Raw genomic sequence first — 15,018 nt, 5'->3', positions numbered from 1 at the left:
TGGTCCACAAGATTCGATACACCACCAAGATAAGATACCCATGTACCTGTCTAAATACTTCCTTAATGTAAACGAAGTCCACACCAGAGGGAGTGCAACAAACCATGTACAAACCATGTACAACCCAGATTCGGTACGAACAAGGGACTAAATTATTTTCGCTCCTATGCCACCAAAATGTGGAACGCCCTACCAACAGTCATTAAGACATGTGAATCCCTTGACTCCTTCAAAACCGCTCTCAAAGGGCATATACGGACGGCTGCAATTTGAAACTGGCCCCCGTAAAATCGGAATCCCCCCCCCTTTTGTTTCCCCCCCTCACTGTATATGTTTCTTTCCCCTTTTTACCTCTTTTATGATAAATTCCTGTTCTGTTCTGTTCTTTGGCTATATAGAAGTGTCTATTTGTACGTCTCTAAATGTTTTGATGAATTGAACAAGGTGGACCCTCTTGTAAACAAGTGTAATGCTTTATTGGGTCGTCCACTCACAGTTAACAGTCTTTGTATTGCATGAGTTGTGCTTGAAATGTACTGTAATTCTGCAAACTGTTAATAAATATTTGAATCAATCAATCAAACCCTACAATGTGTTCCTGATATGACTGACTCTTGGACCGTCAGATATTTCCTGTGTCCCCTGCTTCCTGTCCCTTCACATGTCTACTGTCTCTTGTCAATGTCTCTTTTTGGCATAAAAATGCCAAAAAGAAATCATTATAAATCATAAATCATTCAAAAAAGACCTGCATAACCCCCCCCCTACCCCGATTGATTGATTGACTGATTGATTGACTGATTGATTGATTGATTGATTGATTGATTGGTTGATGGATGGATGGGATACTTTATTCACAAAAAAAGACCTGAGGGCTTATTTCCATCGTGGTCCACATGTGTATTCAATATAAGGAAGCAGCTGCTGCACAATTGTATTGAGCTTTCAACAAGAACTTCATTAAGATAACAGAACAATGTTTAGAACCCCCACCCACCCACCCCCATCATCCCCGTGGGGCCTCCTTGTTCCAAAGTGTCAGACTCCTGTCACTGTCACTCACATGTGTTGTTGGGGTCAGGGTGCAAAACAACTTCAAGATTCCTGCATGGGGGGGCATTTGGGGCTAGCTATAGGGTCCCTATATCAACTTAAACAACTGTTATTGTTTGGGTTAAATATTAAGAGTCCTGTGTGATATGCTGTAACTGTATAAACGGCCTCCCCCCCCCACCATACAATCTACATCCAAACCCTTGTGAAAAAACAATTCAATTACTGTCCTTTGTAAATGAGAATTCCAATGACTGTCTTTTGTATAAGACAATTCCATCTGAACAGGACAAGCAGGGTCCTTTTATGGCACTTACATTTAAATGGGTCAGGACTGTGTGTGTGTGGAATGTATAGTATGTATGTTAATGTTTGCTGGAGGCACCTCCTCCATGGTCCTGACTGAGTCATTTACATATAAAAAAACAAGAAACCCCTTCCAGGCACAGACAATGCAAACACGATCTTTAGAAGCAGGTGCCGATACCGTAAACGTAACATATGGATGGCAATTAGCACATTCATGCAGGTTGGGGGGTTGACTCAAAGTGCAAAGTGAGTGGAAAAGGTTAATGAGATTTTAGGATTTGGAATGAGCCTGCTTTAATGTCACATCTGCTGCGCTTTACTGTAAAGTGAGATGGAAATGATACGATAGAATTATACATTATATTGTTATGATGTCTTCACCTTTTGCCTTATGATAATATGTTCTGACATTTTGCATATTTTAAGAGTCAAGATGCCATTCCACAGGCCTGGTATCTATTGTTTTTGGGTACAGCTTGGTCCTTTTTGGCAACATATTCTTTCTTATCATGACTAAAGGCCTAACTATGGTCCCTTCTGTTCATGACATGAATTACTTTGCCCACTCACCTGTGTGTGTCTAAAGCTGTCAGGAACACCTCAGTATTTGGACCCGTATGCAGAAATCCAGGCAACAACGACTTGCACTCAAGCACTTTTATTTGTAACTTAGAAACCCTCCCAGGGCATACATAACATACAGTCCCACTCTTGGGAAACAATAGTTATAATAGAGCAACCTAACCAATAACACAGAGTCCCTATACCTCCATGCTCATTAACAAAAGTCTCTTCAGCTTAGAAGCGCAGGTGGACACAGTCTCACAATCAGCCAGGGGAAGGGAGGCAACAGAGGGGCAAAGGTAGGGACGGCGGTCCAGGCGTGGTACGTCCTAGGACAGGACGTGACAAAAGCGCATTATGGCGTGGACTTTTCCACCCTCTTGACTTTAAAAACTATATGTTTTATAGTTATAGTCCTCAGTGTAATTGGCCCTTAAAGCAGCTTAGTGGGCTTGTGTTTAGAGTGTCCGCCTTGAGACTGGGATGTCAGAGGTCAGATTCCCCTGCCAGGTCATACCAAAGAATATGAAAATTGGACCAAGCATAAAGGGTTGGGGATACGGTAAATACACGGTTAGAAAAATGGGAAAACGTGAACAGTATACAAAAAAGAGGGGGATGGGGGGGGGGGGGACTTTTACTCTTTTACAGGGGCCAGTTGCGAATTAAGTGTAAGCAGTTTTGATTAAGGAAGATAGGGATTCACATTTCTGAGTGGTTCTCAAACGATTTTGATTCAGGACACACTGACACCCTAACATTTCTGTGAATTACATTGTTACCATGCACAGCGTGACGCGTTGTGAGCTTGTATGTTGCTTATTTTTGAAAATAGTAGAAAATAATACATTTACAAAGTAACTTAAGTTTGCTTCTTAGATGTAGTTTAAGCAAAAAAGTGAAAAATACACACTCAGGTAAATACCTCAAAACCATGTATCAGTGTTGCCTGGTTTTTTACGGGGGAGAACCGGAGGTTATGCAATAACCGTGGTCATGTAAATTGTGCAAGCGAGCATTCGCTCGCATTGGGAGCGGTTCGACAGAAAACACATCTTATGAACTCACATTACTATAATATTTATATAGGAATGGGGTATATAAGCACCCCCTGCGCATGCGGACTCATTCAGATACTTTCCTTCTGCCTATATCGCAAGCGAGAAGGGTATGGGAGCGCAGGGATCGAACTTAAATCCCACCCTAGTCCCTTTGCCCAGAGGGGTCAAGCTGTCTAGGGAATTAGGCCCGAATAGGTGGGCCTGGAGCATATTAGGCATATACTGTATAGGTCTGTCGGCTCCTTATAAGAACGAGGCCATTGGGTCGGTGACCTGGTGGACCTCGACCTCACCTTAACTCCACTGGGCCGGTGGCTTGGTGACGTGTTGATGTAAATAGTGCAAGCGAGCATTTGCTTACGTAAGCTAAGCTATATGTAGGCTATATACATATATAATAAAATACTTTTATAGGCTACAGTGATAACAGCTTGCTGCCTGTCGATATAGCAGAAGGAGAGATGAATGAGTGTGCATGCGCAGGGGGACGCTTACATACCCGGAGGCCGGGTGCGTCCTGCGACCCGTTCCTATATAAATATTAGTAATGTGAGTTCATAAGATGTTTTTTCTGTCGATCGGAGTGTTAGCACATAACCTGTGTAGAGGACTTCTACAGGTTCACTTCATGTTGTTTTGTGGGTTGTGTGAGTGTTTATATAGTTTCTACCTAACTCCCTCCTGTTGTGACTGACTGACAGTGTGTCTGAGTTCTTGTTCTCCGAATCTAGTCTACTGTAATTGTCTTGTCCTATGTTTTTCTCTTTTCTCAATCTGAGCCGCGGGCCAGTGTAATTATACTGGTTATAGGGGGAAGTCTAATAACTGGATGGGGGGAGGAGGGGGGGGAATTGACATTCAGTAAATGTTGTATTATGGAATTATATGGTGTTGTACGTGCTGTAACAGTTTGCATTCGAGATGAGCCTATATGGCATTCACATGATCTCTGGGACCTCCGTTGAACTCTCCTCTGCTTTTCTGTGTGGGAAAGAGGAGGGGCAGTTATATGTTTCACATTTACTCTTGCGCACCCTCATCCCTGTTGTGTTCTAGTACAGGCTGTTCTAGGACAGTTTTAAGTGCTGCACAGCACGTAACAATCAATACAGCCTTTATCCTAAGCAGTGAACCGGGGTTAAGGTTACTTTAGCCTTTCAACATTACTGTCAAACACACCAAACACAACACAAGTGTCAAACTGGTGGTACAACCAAGGTGAACCTCACAACTTAAGCCCTATTTTTGGTGGTTTGCAGTGTTCATTTTGTTGACTATAAGACTAAAAGAATAAGATTTTGATATTTAGTCTAGACTTGACTAAGACTAAACAATTTCAGAAGACTAAATAGGACTAAATCTGCTGAAAACTAATAACACTGTGGTGTATAGCACCGAGTGAGGGTCTGTCTAAGGACAGCTGAGATTGAAGATCGATCAGCACAAAATAATATATTGTCACAATTTGAAGTAATATAGGGACACCAGGTTGAAAGTGGTTAGATTGGGCTTTAGGTGGTCTTGCATGTACAGTACCAGTAGTTCTCAAATGTTTTGATATCAAGGACCCCTTAAATTAACTACAGCCAGCACAGAGTTATTACACAAGTAAGGCATGCATGCATGCATGGTATTGTTGCACCACAGGGGGCAGCAGAAGCTAACCTGGTCACAAGATGCCAGGAATCTTCAATCTGAGTCATCATACTGTCAGGTGTTGTGTATAGTCGATGCTCTCTCTACTGCAAAAACATTACTCATAGGTCTCAATATTCTAAAACCATATTTTGTTAGTTAATTCCCAACTTCATCATACAAGTGTCTCACAAAAGTAGTGAAAATAGCTGAACTACAAGCTCGCATCTGCTATTTTCTTTTCTTTTCTTACTGATGATTAAAAAGGAATGGTATATTGGACATGTTTCCATTCTGGAAATGATAGCACCAGACAGAACAGACAGACAGAATGAGGATTCTGTCTGCAGCTAAGACACATGGCATGTGTGTGTGTGTGTGTGTGTGTGTGTGTGTGTGTGTGTGACTGTGTGTGAGTGTGTGTGTGTGTGTGTGTGTGTGTGTGTGTGTGTGTGTGTGTGTGTGTGTGTGTGTGTGTGTGTGTGTGTGTGTGTGTGTGTGTGTGTGTGTGTGTGTGCGTGTGTTACTAGATCAGTGGTTCACATTGAAGGACACCCAAATTCTGGTCCACGGGCCCCCCATCTGAAAGGACATTGTGCCAGGGATAAATACATACATTAAGATTTGATTTTGATACTAGCAGATGTACAAAATCTACTTAGTTTCAAGTGGCCTACTGTATATTCACGAGTTGACACTAAACGTCTCAGGAAATGAATGCTCACCCCAAATCATGCACTCCCCAGGTCAAATCACGCACTCCCCAGGTCAAATCCTGTGACCTCGGAGCGGTCGCCGCGAGGTATTCCTAAACGTAGCTTCTGCAAAACTATGCTTTAAACCTATAACCTTATTCTTAATCTTAACCTCAGTAAAACTATGCCTAAACCTTTTATTCTCTTAACCTCTGTAAATCTATGTATTGCCCTAACCTTATTCTTAACCTTAACCTCAGTAAAACAATTTAATGAACCGCTGGGGGCAAGCGATCAGCTAAACAAATGGGGTTATGGGCTGAGTATGTTTTGGGGTGAGCCTTCTGTCGTGGTTACTGTCTCAGAGGCGCCAATCCGAGTTTGTCAATCTGCTACTTCTGCCGTTTTTTTATTTGACAGTTGCGTTTGAGATTTCCACCTGACAGAGACAAAATGGTTAAGCAGGTCTTTTTTTAAATATTCATTTTTTGGCATTTTATGCCTCATCAGCCAATTTCAAGCCATGTTCTACTTGCCCAAAGGTCATGGACAATTGCCCAAACGTTTTATTTACTTGCAATGGGAAGTGTTTACACTGCTTTTGATGCTATATCAAAACCTGTAGCACCACTGTACTAAATAAAGAACAAATATAATAATCTAAAATTCCTGAGTAAATTAAGACACTGGAAATGTTTGTATTTTATATACAAAAAAGTTTTATTTGAAATTTTGGTATGAAAAAATATTCTCCCCATCATGATTTTCAAAATTTGAATTGAAACAATATACGGTAGTCCTCAACATTTTCATCCACATTTTGAATTAACATTTTAGAATTTAGTAATCCAGAAACAGCATTTCCCCATCCTTTGTCCTATACATTTTCATTGAACTCCATTTGAACCTTCATGGGTCAATAGATTTTTCTTTTACAAGTTGACACAAGAGTTGTTCAATGTGGACAACGGCTAAATTGGTTTTAGTTGACGATTTAATGGGATTACAGGAATGCAAAAAAAAAAGTGAACGAATTGAAATTGGACATGGCATCCCCCTCATATCCAAGGTAAAAGTAATAAATAAATAAATAACCACAAGAGTGTGGAATGTCCTAGTACAAATAAATATACATGGGAGAATGTACATAAATATACAAATACTAATCCAAAAAAAGAAAAGAGTAATATATTTAAAATAACAATGAGACCATGAATATTGCATTGATTGTGCATCATTTCACGCCCAGGGGTCCCAGCCTATACACACGATTGGGACCGTGAGGTTTCTTTCTTTCTTTCTTCTTCTTTTCAGCAAACGATGGAGTAAGCATTAAACGCTATGTTTAGCAGAGTTAGCAGTGTGTGTAGTAGTAGCAACTTTAGAGCAGTGCTTCCCAAACACGGGACCAATTTCTTTTGGTGGGTCGCGACTCGCGAGTAAACATAGCCTTTTTTTTATAGGAAATGTACAAAGAAAAACGTATATTTTTCTCATGACCCATAAAAATAAAAACTGGGAAACACTGCTTTATAGAAGCCTTTCAATGGGACAGAAACAGAGAGAGAGAGAGAGAGGTGTTGTGTGTTTCAGTACACATTCAGACACTATGGATGAGAAAACCATTCAAATACAGCCATGTGCTGCAGACTTCCAGTGAGAGAGCAGCACAGTTGAGCCCCATTTATACTGTCGTCACAAGCGGAAAATAGCATATATATAAGCTCAACAACGCATTGCGAGCTTAAAGATCTGCTATTTTTTGTTTGACAAGAGGACACATGGTGGGCATCATAGCCTAGGTTTATACTTCCGTCAGATGGCCGCAAATCCCGAAAATAGCCAATATCACGTGAGCTTTTTTAAATTATTATTTTAATTCTGCTTGAACCTTAGTGGGGTCCAAGTATTTATTTTTTGTTGCTTTTTATATGTTTTGAGGGACATGGGGATCCCCCTCATACCCAGGGAAATAAATAAATAAATACATAAATAACCACAGATTTGTGGAAATGACTTCTTGTAATATCTTTGCTATTTTCGGAACACGTACATCATGTGACGGAGGATAAATTAAGCGTTACAAAAAGAGAGATGTAGTGTTGCGAGTTGTTGAGTGTGCGTTTTCAAGTATTCCACCATGTCAGTGTAGAGGGGTGGTGGGCATCTTTATTTTTGCTATATCGCCGATGGTCGTCGGGCATAAACCTTATATCTCCATATTTCAACTTTTCCCCTCGTAAATGTACGTGTATGTCTTACTTCATCATGCAAGATTGTCGCACGAAAGCATTGAAAATAGCAGATCTACCAGCTTACAAGGAGCTTGCAGATCGGCTATTTTATTTTATTTTTTTGAATATTCGTTTTGATACGTGGTTTGCGCCCGACGATTATGCAGCCCTGGCGATGCCCTTAGGGGATAGGCTCTTGGTTGAAAGAGGCACAGGGGGACTTCACGCCCATCCCCCCCTCCTTTTTTCAAATTGGCAAACAAAAACATGACAGGGAGGGGTGCACCCAAATAAAAAATAAAAAATAAGCAGCTTTCCAAAAAACAAGGCACTCCAAATCAATGAAAATACAAAAGAAAAACTATAATATTAATTGTTGAAGCTCTATAAGAGCTGCTCGGAACATAAACAGGGGATTGGGGGAGGGTTACAGAGAACATGAACCAACCCAAAAAAATAATAACAATTCATAAAAATAATGCCACCAGACCACCCAAAACGTAATAACAAGCTCCTTGATGAGCAAAACGACATCTCCTCAAAAACTAAGACATAGTTTTTAAGAGGAAAAACCTTTTAAGTTGTCAACCACAATAAAGTCTTTGCAGTCCCCACTGCTGTGCTGCCAAACATGGGAGGGTCTGGGGGCACAAACCCATCATCATCATCATCAGTCCAGGGATATATTTATGAATGTCATTCCCTTCCCCATTTCTTTTATGGAATTCCGTCCCAGTATGATGATCATAGGCTCTCCTTGCTGGAGTGTGTACTGGAGTCGGCACTGATGGCGTGCAGCGTGATGTCACCGCTGCACTCCGACGTTGTGGAATCCTTGGGCGATGACGTCGACGACGACGTTGAGGCTCGCATCCAAGGGTGATCGAAGATCTGCTCCAGAGTGGGCCTGTCGGACGGCCGTAGACACAGGCACCACCGGATGAGCTGCTGGCACTCTGCAGAAATGTAAAAAGACATTATTAGATTTGTTTTTCCTCGACCACAGATGTCAAGAATGCCATTTAGGTAGCGCGTTGTTCAGACACAATGCAGATAGAGCTCATCGTTTACCTGCTATTCTATAGTTCCAAATGTGCAGAATGTTATTTAGATGGCATGTTGTTGTAGACATAATGCTAGCGTTCATTCTTTACCTGGTTGTTTAGGCATATGGTAGGGTGTTTGGTAACATAGTTTCTTCTTTATTGACTAGAGTCCAAACTTACTTTCCTTATTCACGAATCACGATTATTATTATAATTAATTATTATTCTGATCTCGCTCATAAGGGGTTTCTTACATTTTTCCTAAAGTGTCACGGGGGGGGGGGGGTTCCTATATTCTTCATAAAGCGCTCACCTTGGGAGATCTTCCTCCTGAAGAACATGCGGCCCGCTGAAGAGCATCCTCGGAGGATCTCCTCGTCCTGCTCGAAGGGGATGTCTCCGCACGCCATGTCGTACAGCAACACGCCCAGCGACCAGACGGTAGCCGAGCGCCCATGGTACCTGTGGAAGCGGATCCACTCAGGTGGGCTGTACACTCGGGTTCCTACAGTATATATTGGGTAAGGGAAGAAGGAAAAAAACACCATGAGTGAACTGTGATGAACAGGCTAAGCTAAAAGGGGGCAGTCGAGAATTGTTGCTTGGGTAATACCGTAATATACTGTATACTTTGTAATAATGCACTGATTCTCAAGAAGGTGGGGTCCGGCCGGGGAGTGGTGACCACTGACCACCAAGACCAAGGTGTTCAAATAGATCCCTTATGGGTCTGTAACTCAGAGTGTACGAATTAAACCAAATGGAGGGGGGGTTCTGAAGTCCCAGAGTAAAAAAATAATAAGAATAAAATAAAAAAGGTATCAAATGTGGGAGTCCTTGAAATAGAATCACGGTGTAATATGACTATCTGGGAGGGGGCAACACTGCGACACTACAAGCAGCAGTCTCCCTCCCCGTCAGCTGACCGACCGCTGTAGTCTGTCTAAAACCACCCCCACCCCGCCCCCTCGCGTCTGCCTGGCGCGTGACGCTGACTGCGGACCCAAAATAAAAAAAGTCACGAGAAGCCAGCAGGCAGCCAGTCAGTCAGCGAGGGGAGAGGGAGGAGAGAGAGAGGGAAGACCGACATATACTGCGTCATCATGGCTGAAATGGGGCTGCTACTTTTGGGGTCGTGAGGAGAGGAGGAGAGAGAGGCACACCGCTCCGCTCGGGCTGGTATAAATAGCTCCTTAACTAAGTCCGTCGCCATAACAAAAGCACTACAGCCCGCCATTATATCATTAAACGCTTTGAACCCCTCCCTCCCTCTCCCCTACTAGCCTCCTCCCTCCCCAAGGGCACGGGAGGGGTGGGGGGGACTTGGATACCAAACAAAAACAGGAATGTGTCACGTGCGCTGCCTGCTACCTCTCAGGTTTCACAACAAGACATGCACCAATCCAATCCCCCGCCCATTTAAAAAACACAACCATGTCCATATAAGCCTCTTTTTTGCCTTAGTTTTGAGGGAATCAAGTGTGGATTCGAAACTAGGCTAAAGCCCTACTACCAGTCTCAACATTTGTTTGATATCCGCTCTATATCACAATTAAAAAACAACAATACTAGTATCATCATTATAAGCAGTTATTAGGCAAAAAAATCAAGCTGGTGACCATGCTCCTGAAGTGCGTGTGTGTGTGTGGGGTGGCAGCAGGAAATGCTGCGTCACAGCAGAGCACGCCTTGCTCAGAATATAAATACTTCTATTCACAGCCCACACCACAGTGATTTATCAGCCTTTTGCGATGCCATAGAACCTCTGATGCAATATTCTAACACAGTAAAAAAATACCAGTGAGTTACAGACCGACCCTCAAGGGGCCATTCTGGACCCCCTAGGGGTCCCCGGACCACATTTAAATAATGGTTAACAATCATAATTAATCTAAACTTTTTCTTTTATGGTAGGCCTATTAATTAATGCCCTACTTGTGCCACACACAAAAAGCAGTTCTACAACAGATCTACAAGCTCACAAATGACAAAATGTTTTTCTTTTCTTTCTTAAATACAAATTTGGACATGCAAAGCATACAACAGCAGCAACAATATGAAGCAAAAAAATAAATATAAAACAAATTAAAAAATAAAACTTTACCGTCAAAATCCGTGTACACGGTGTCCTTCAGGATGGCCCCGGAGCCAAAGTCGATGAGCTTGAGGTCGCCGGTGCGCAGGTCGACCAGCAGGTTCTCGTCCTTGATGTCACGGTGCACCACGCCGCAGCCGTAGCAGTGGCGCACGGCCTCCAGCACCTGGCGGAAGAACCCCCTCGCCGTGTCCTCGTCCAGCGCGCCCTTCTCCGTGATGTAGTCGAACAGGTCCTTGGCGGAGTCGGGCCGCTCCATGACGATCAGCCAGCCGTCGCCCGGCCGCTCGTACCAGTCGAGGAGGCGGATGACGCCGCGGAAGAACGGCGAGGCGGGGGGCGACGTCGTGTTCGTCGTCGACGACGGGGGCGGAGAGGAGTTGTTGCTGCCGGGGTTGTTGCTGTTGTTGTTGTGGTGATGGTGGCCGCCTGTACAGGCCGCCCCTCCCGACACCTTCTTCAACAGCACTATCTCCAGAGGGACCACTGCGCCGTTCTGCGTGGAGGAATCGGGGAAGCAAACACGATCAAAACATGTATTCCCAGATTTGCCCACATGTTTTTTTTTTTTGCCAAAAACAATAATAGCCAAAGCAAAGTATAAAATAATGGGTAAAGTGGTTAAAATGCGAGGGGGTGGGCAACAACAATGGCACATGTATGTTATGCGTCGACGGGGAACAATAACACATGGTTCACACGTTGTGGGAACAATAACACATGGTCGCGTATAGTTGCTGCTGATTGTATCATTATTATCATTATAACAGACGGACGAAGTGTGTTAAAATCTTACCAGGGTTCCCCAGTCGGTGACTCTTTCCTTTGAGACGTGTTTGATAGCAACCTGGAACCACAACAAAAGCGAAACATCATGAGATTGATAGAAATCACGATAATCATCATAATAAAGAACACGAATATAGCCTATATACCCTGTGGTTCTGATCTACACGCCTTAGAATGTATGTCGTGTTTCTCTCCCCGGGTGGGATGGTAGCCTACTAGCTTACACATGTGGCGTGGCGGATCAAAACAAAGCCAAAGCCCCTAATTATTTTCTCTCTTACCGGCAAACCGTCTGAGATCCGCGTGCCGGCATACACCGTGCCGAAGCCACCGCTGCCCAGCACCGAGCCCACATGGTAGAACTTCTCGAACGCTTCTTTCTCCGTTTTCCCTGAATAAAACAAACACAATCACGTTTATTTTTTTATTCCTGTGGGGGGGAAACTGGTAAGAACAGCGCCCAATGCGCACAGCCAGGCAGGCAGCGCGCCCATGGATGGTCGTGGCACCACACACTTGTTTTCAAAATGGCCCCAGATTTCATTATAAGGTCATACCCCCGCCGACAACCTTTTGGCTTCAATGGCAAAAGCAAAAAGAGAGGGAGACATCGCTGCGAATAAGTCAATACTGAGCCGTTATATATATATGACTTAAGGACCACTAGTCGTAGCAATTCTGTGGTTTGATTTTAACTGCGGCGACGAAGGCTACAAATTAGTGAGTAGTAGTAGTTATTATTATAGTAGGTCCGAATGCGTGGGGAATCCCTCCTTTACCTTGCTGAAGCTGGATCTTCACCGACAAATCCATATTTGAGGTGCTGCAGATGTGCGAAAAGGAGCCGAATTTGGAAAGCAACATTGTTTATATTCCAGTTCTCCCCCCAAAACCGTTATTCCTTTTCCCCCCTTCTTCTTGTTAAAAGCCGATGTCGGTCAGAGACCTCAGAGTCCTTCTTCGGTCCCTCCGGTTGTGTTACGCATGAAGACAAGCTCAAGCATCAAGGTTAATCACCGATCAGCGCTTCTTCTTTGCAGGCAGGAGGGGGAACAAATAAAAATGAAAGATATAAAAGTTGTAGTCCAGTAATGGTGAAAACCCCGTCCAAAGAGAAATTCCACTGCTTTCTTCTCGTTGCCAAGAGTCATGCGGCTTTGCTATAATGTCAGAGGAATAAATACGACTGATCACTGAATGGTTTTGAACCCAGTGAGCTCAGCTGAGCTGTAGTGTAGTGGTAGTAGCGTGTGTGTGAGAACCGCCTCCTTCCCCTGAACCCAGTAATCTCTGCTTGTACTGAACTCCAGCCTGAGCCTACTCTTTAAAAGCCAATATTATGTATGAGAGTCGCGCACAGTGTTGCCAGGTTGTGCGAGAGAAATAAGAAACCACCAACCAGGTCTATGAAAACAATCCCCAAAGAAGCGACAATAATAGGCCACGTGAATGAGTACTTTATTATTCTTTTGTTTAAATTTGAATTTAGAAACAAATTACATTATTTTTCAAAATAATTTCATAAATGCAAACAATATTAATCCACAAGAAATTCCATATAGTGATATGTTCTCCCCCGTCCCCTCCTAGGGTAGGTACTATAGGTAGCCTACCTTGAAAATACAATAAAAAATATAGGTCTATATATAAAATAAAAATAACATGCAGTTCTCTAAATTGCATGGCCTGCCGGGGTACCTGATGGAGAGGAAAGGAACTGGTTCAAATTACGCGTTCCTTCCCAAATGTATATTTGATTTTAACAACACAAATCTGGTACATGGGTGATGGGTCCCTGCCCCTGTCCTGGCACACATCATAATTTCAGATGGGGGGGGGGGGGTTCCGTGCATGGACAAATGCACTGTATACCAACGGCACTTATAATAAGCAGACCTGGCAACACTGGTCGCACAAGCGGGTGTGTAGATCGTAGATCCCTCCGCCCCACCGCCCCCCCTTTACATCGACCCCCCCCCCCCTCCTTGCCGCTTCAAATACCATTATACCACTAACGTTTAGACTTTCACATGGTGTCTGTCCGTGTGTTTAAATCAAACGCTTTGAGTTGGAATGTGACGGGAATGACGTTCAAAACATAAGGGACTACTTTCCTGTAGTACACAAGACGCCCATGGACTTCGCCTGAGTAGCCCACTTGGCAGTGCTTCGTTTCATTAGCAAAACGGTAGATCCAATTTGCATTCTCTCTAGTCAAATGTAGAAAGTGTTACTACTTGTACATGTTCTAGTGGCCAAAATGGCAGAATTACAAATGTGCTAATGTTTTCTTAATCAAATACAAATAAATATAAATCATTTCTGTGGTGTTTATAATATACAGTTGCTGTGACACAAAGCTGCCCGTAGAGGGTGTTGACAACACAGATGAAGGAGTTGAAACATAATGGAACATGTGCATTTGTTCAAAGATTTATTACACTGAGAAAATGAATTTGTGCATCTGTGCCATGATGCCATCCAAGCTGAAACACTCAGACGACTTAGTTGCCACTGTATGAAATACTGTATGAAATAAGAAATGATTACAATTTAATTATAATCCCTTCTCCAAGTCAACTGGAATTTGCCAGCCTTACTTAAAAACCCTGTAGCTATCGAGTAGCAGATCGACAAGCTCGAAACTCGTCACATCACGTTGTGTGAGAGAGAGAGAGAGAGAGAGAGAGAGAGAGAGAGAGAGAGAGAGAGAGAGAGTTAATGGACATAACTACATAAGAGATTTCTGCCCGACAGTAAAACAAATTACACTTGTGTGGAGTCCCCCAGGGTTCTATAGTAGGCCCACCTCCTTTCCCCCCCCCCGCTACACCACATTTCTAACCCAAAATTATTGCAGCTATAGTTGTCAGTAGATCAGTTATTTCCATTGGCTGTTAGCCCTCCCCCCAGAATATGGATTGCTGGAGGGTTCGTGTGGTTAAAAACATAAACACAGTGATGTGAAAAGGGTCAATAGATTTCAGAATTTACATCAGCGTTGCCAGAGATCTGCAATCTTGCACACAGACTCTGCAATACAATCCCAGGGGGCCTTTCTCCTTCCTCCATCATCTGCTGGAGCGCCTTTACCTTCAATGTGTGTCTGATGATGTTACAACTTCTGACTCCTTCAAACAGCTGGGTTTTTGCCAGTGATCCGTGGTCTATCATATAGTATGTATCATGCATGCTCTCCAATCCCCCCCTGTCATTCTCGTCTCTGTCTCTATAAGCACCTATTCCACCAACATTGGCTCCTATAGGGGAAGGGGGTGGGGGGGTTGAATCAAAGAGAAGTCAAAGTCTTTTCTTGCTTGGGATCATGTATTATTCAACATTAGATACTGGGTGTGGGGGGCTCGGGCCGTTCGAGTGTGTGTGTGTGTGTGTGTGTGTGTGGGGGGGGGGGGTCTTGTGTTAATGAATGGTAAACCATTTTTGTTCCTTGAACCAGTAAAGTAAAGTGGGGGGGGGGGGGGGGTAATCACCAAGGAGTTTCGTCCCCCCATTAGTCCAGCCTCTGTGGACTTAATG

The 15,018-nt window shown here is 43.3% G+C and overlaps 1 protein-coding gene across 1 annotated transcript; it reads right to left on the bottom strand.

The window, feature by feature from the left end:
• Positions 1–6,424: 6,424 nt before the first annotated feature.
• On the bottom strand, positions 6,425–12,769 carry LOC308314739 (serine/threonine-protein kinase pim-3-like). Its single transcript, XM_080762405.1, has 6 exons — positions 12,261–12,769; positions 11,763–11,872; positions 11,489–11,539; positions 10,702–11,188; positions 8,911–9,102; positions 6,425–8,507 (listed from the first exon to the last, which is right to left on the bottom strand). Exons 1-6 carry the CDS (start codon positions 12,343–12,345, stop codon positions 8,296–8,298), a joined length of 1,137 nt encoding a protein of 378 aa, XP_080618531.1. The 5' UTR covers positions 12,346–12,769; the 3' UTR covers positions 6,425–8,295.
• Positions 12,770–15,018: the final 2,249 nt, after the last annotated feature.

The sequence above is a fragment of the Protomyctophum bolini genome (assembly GCF_963924005.1).
Source record: "Protomyctophum bolini genome assembly, chromosome: 4".
NCBI lineage: Eukaryota > Metazoa > Chordata > Actinopteri > Myctophiformes > Myctophidae > Protomyctophum > Protomyctophum bolini.
This window is presented reverse-complemented; position numbering and strand designations above follow the sequence as displayed.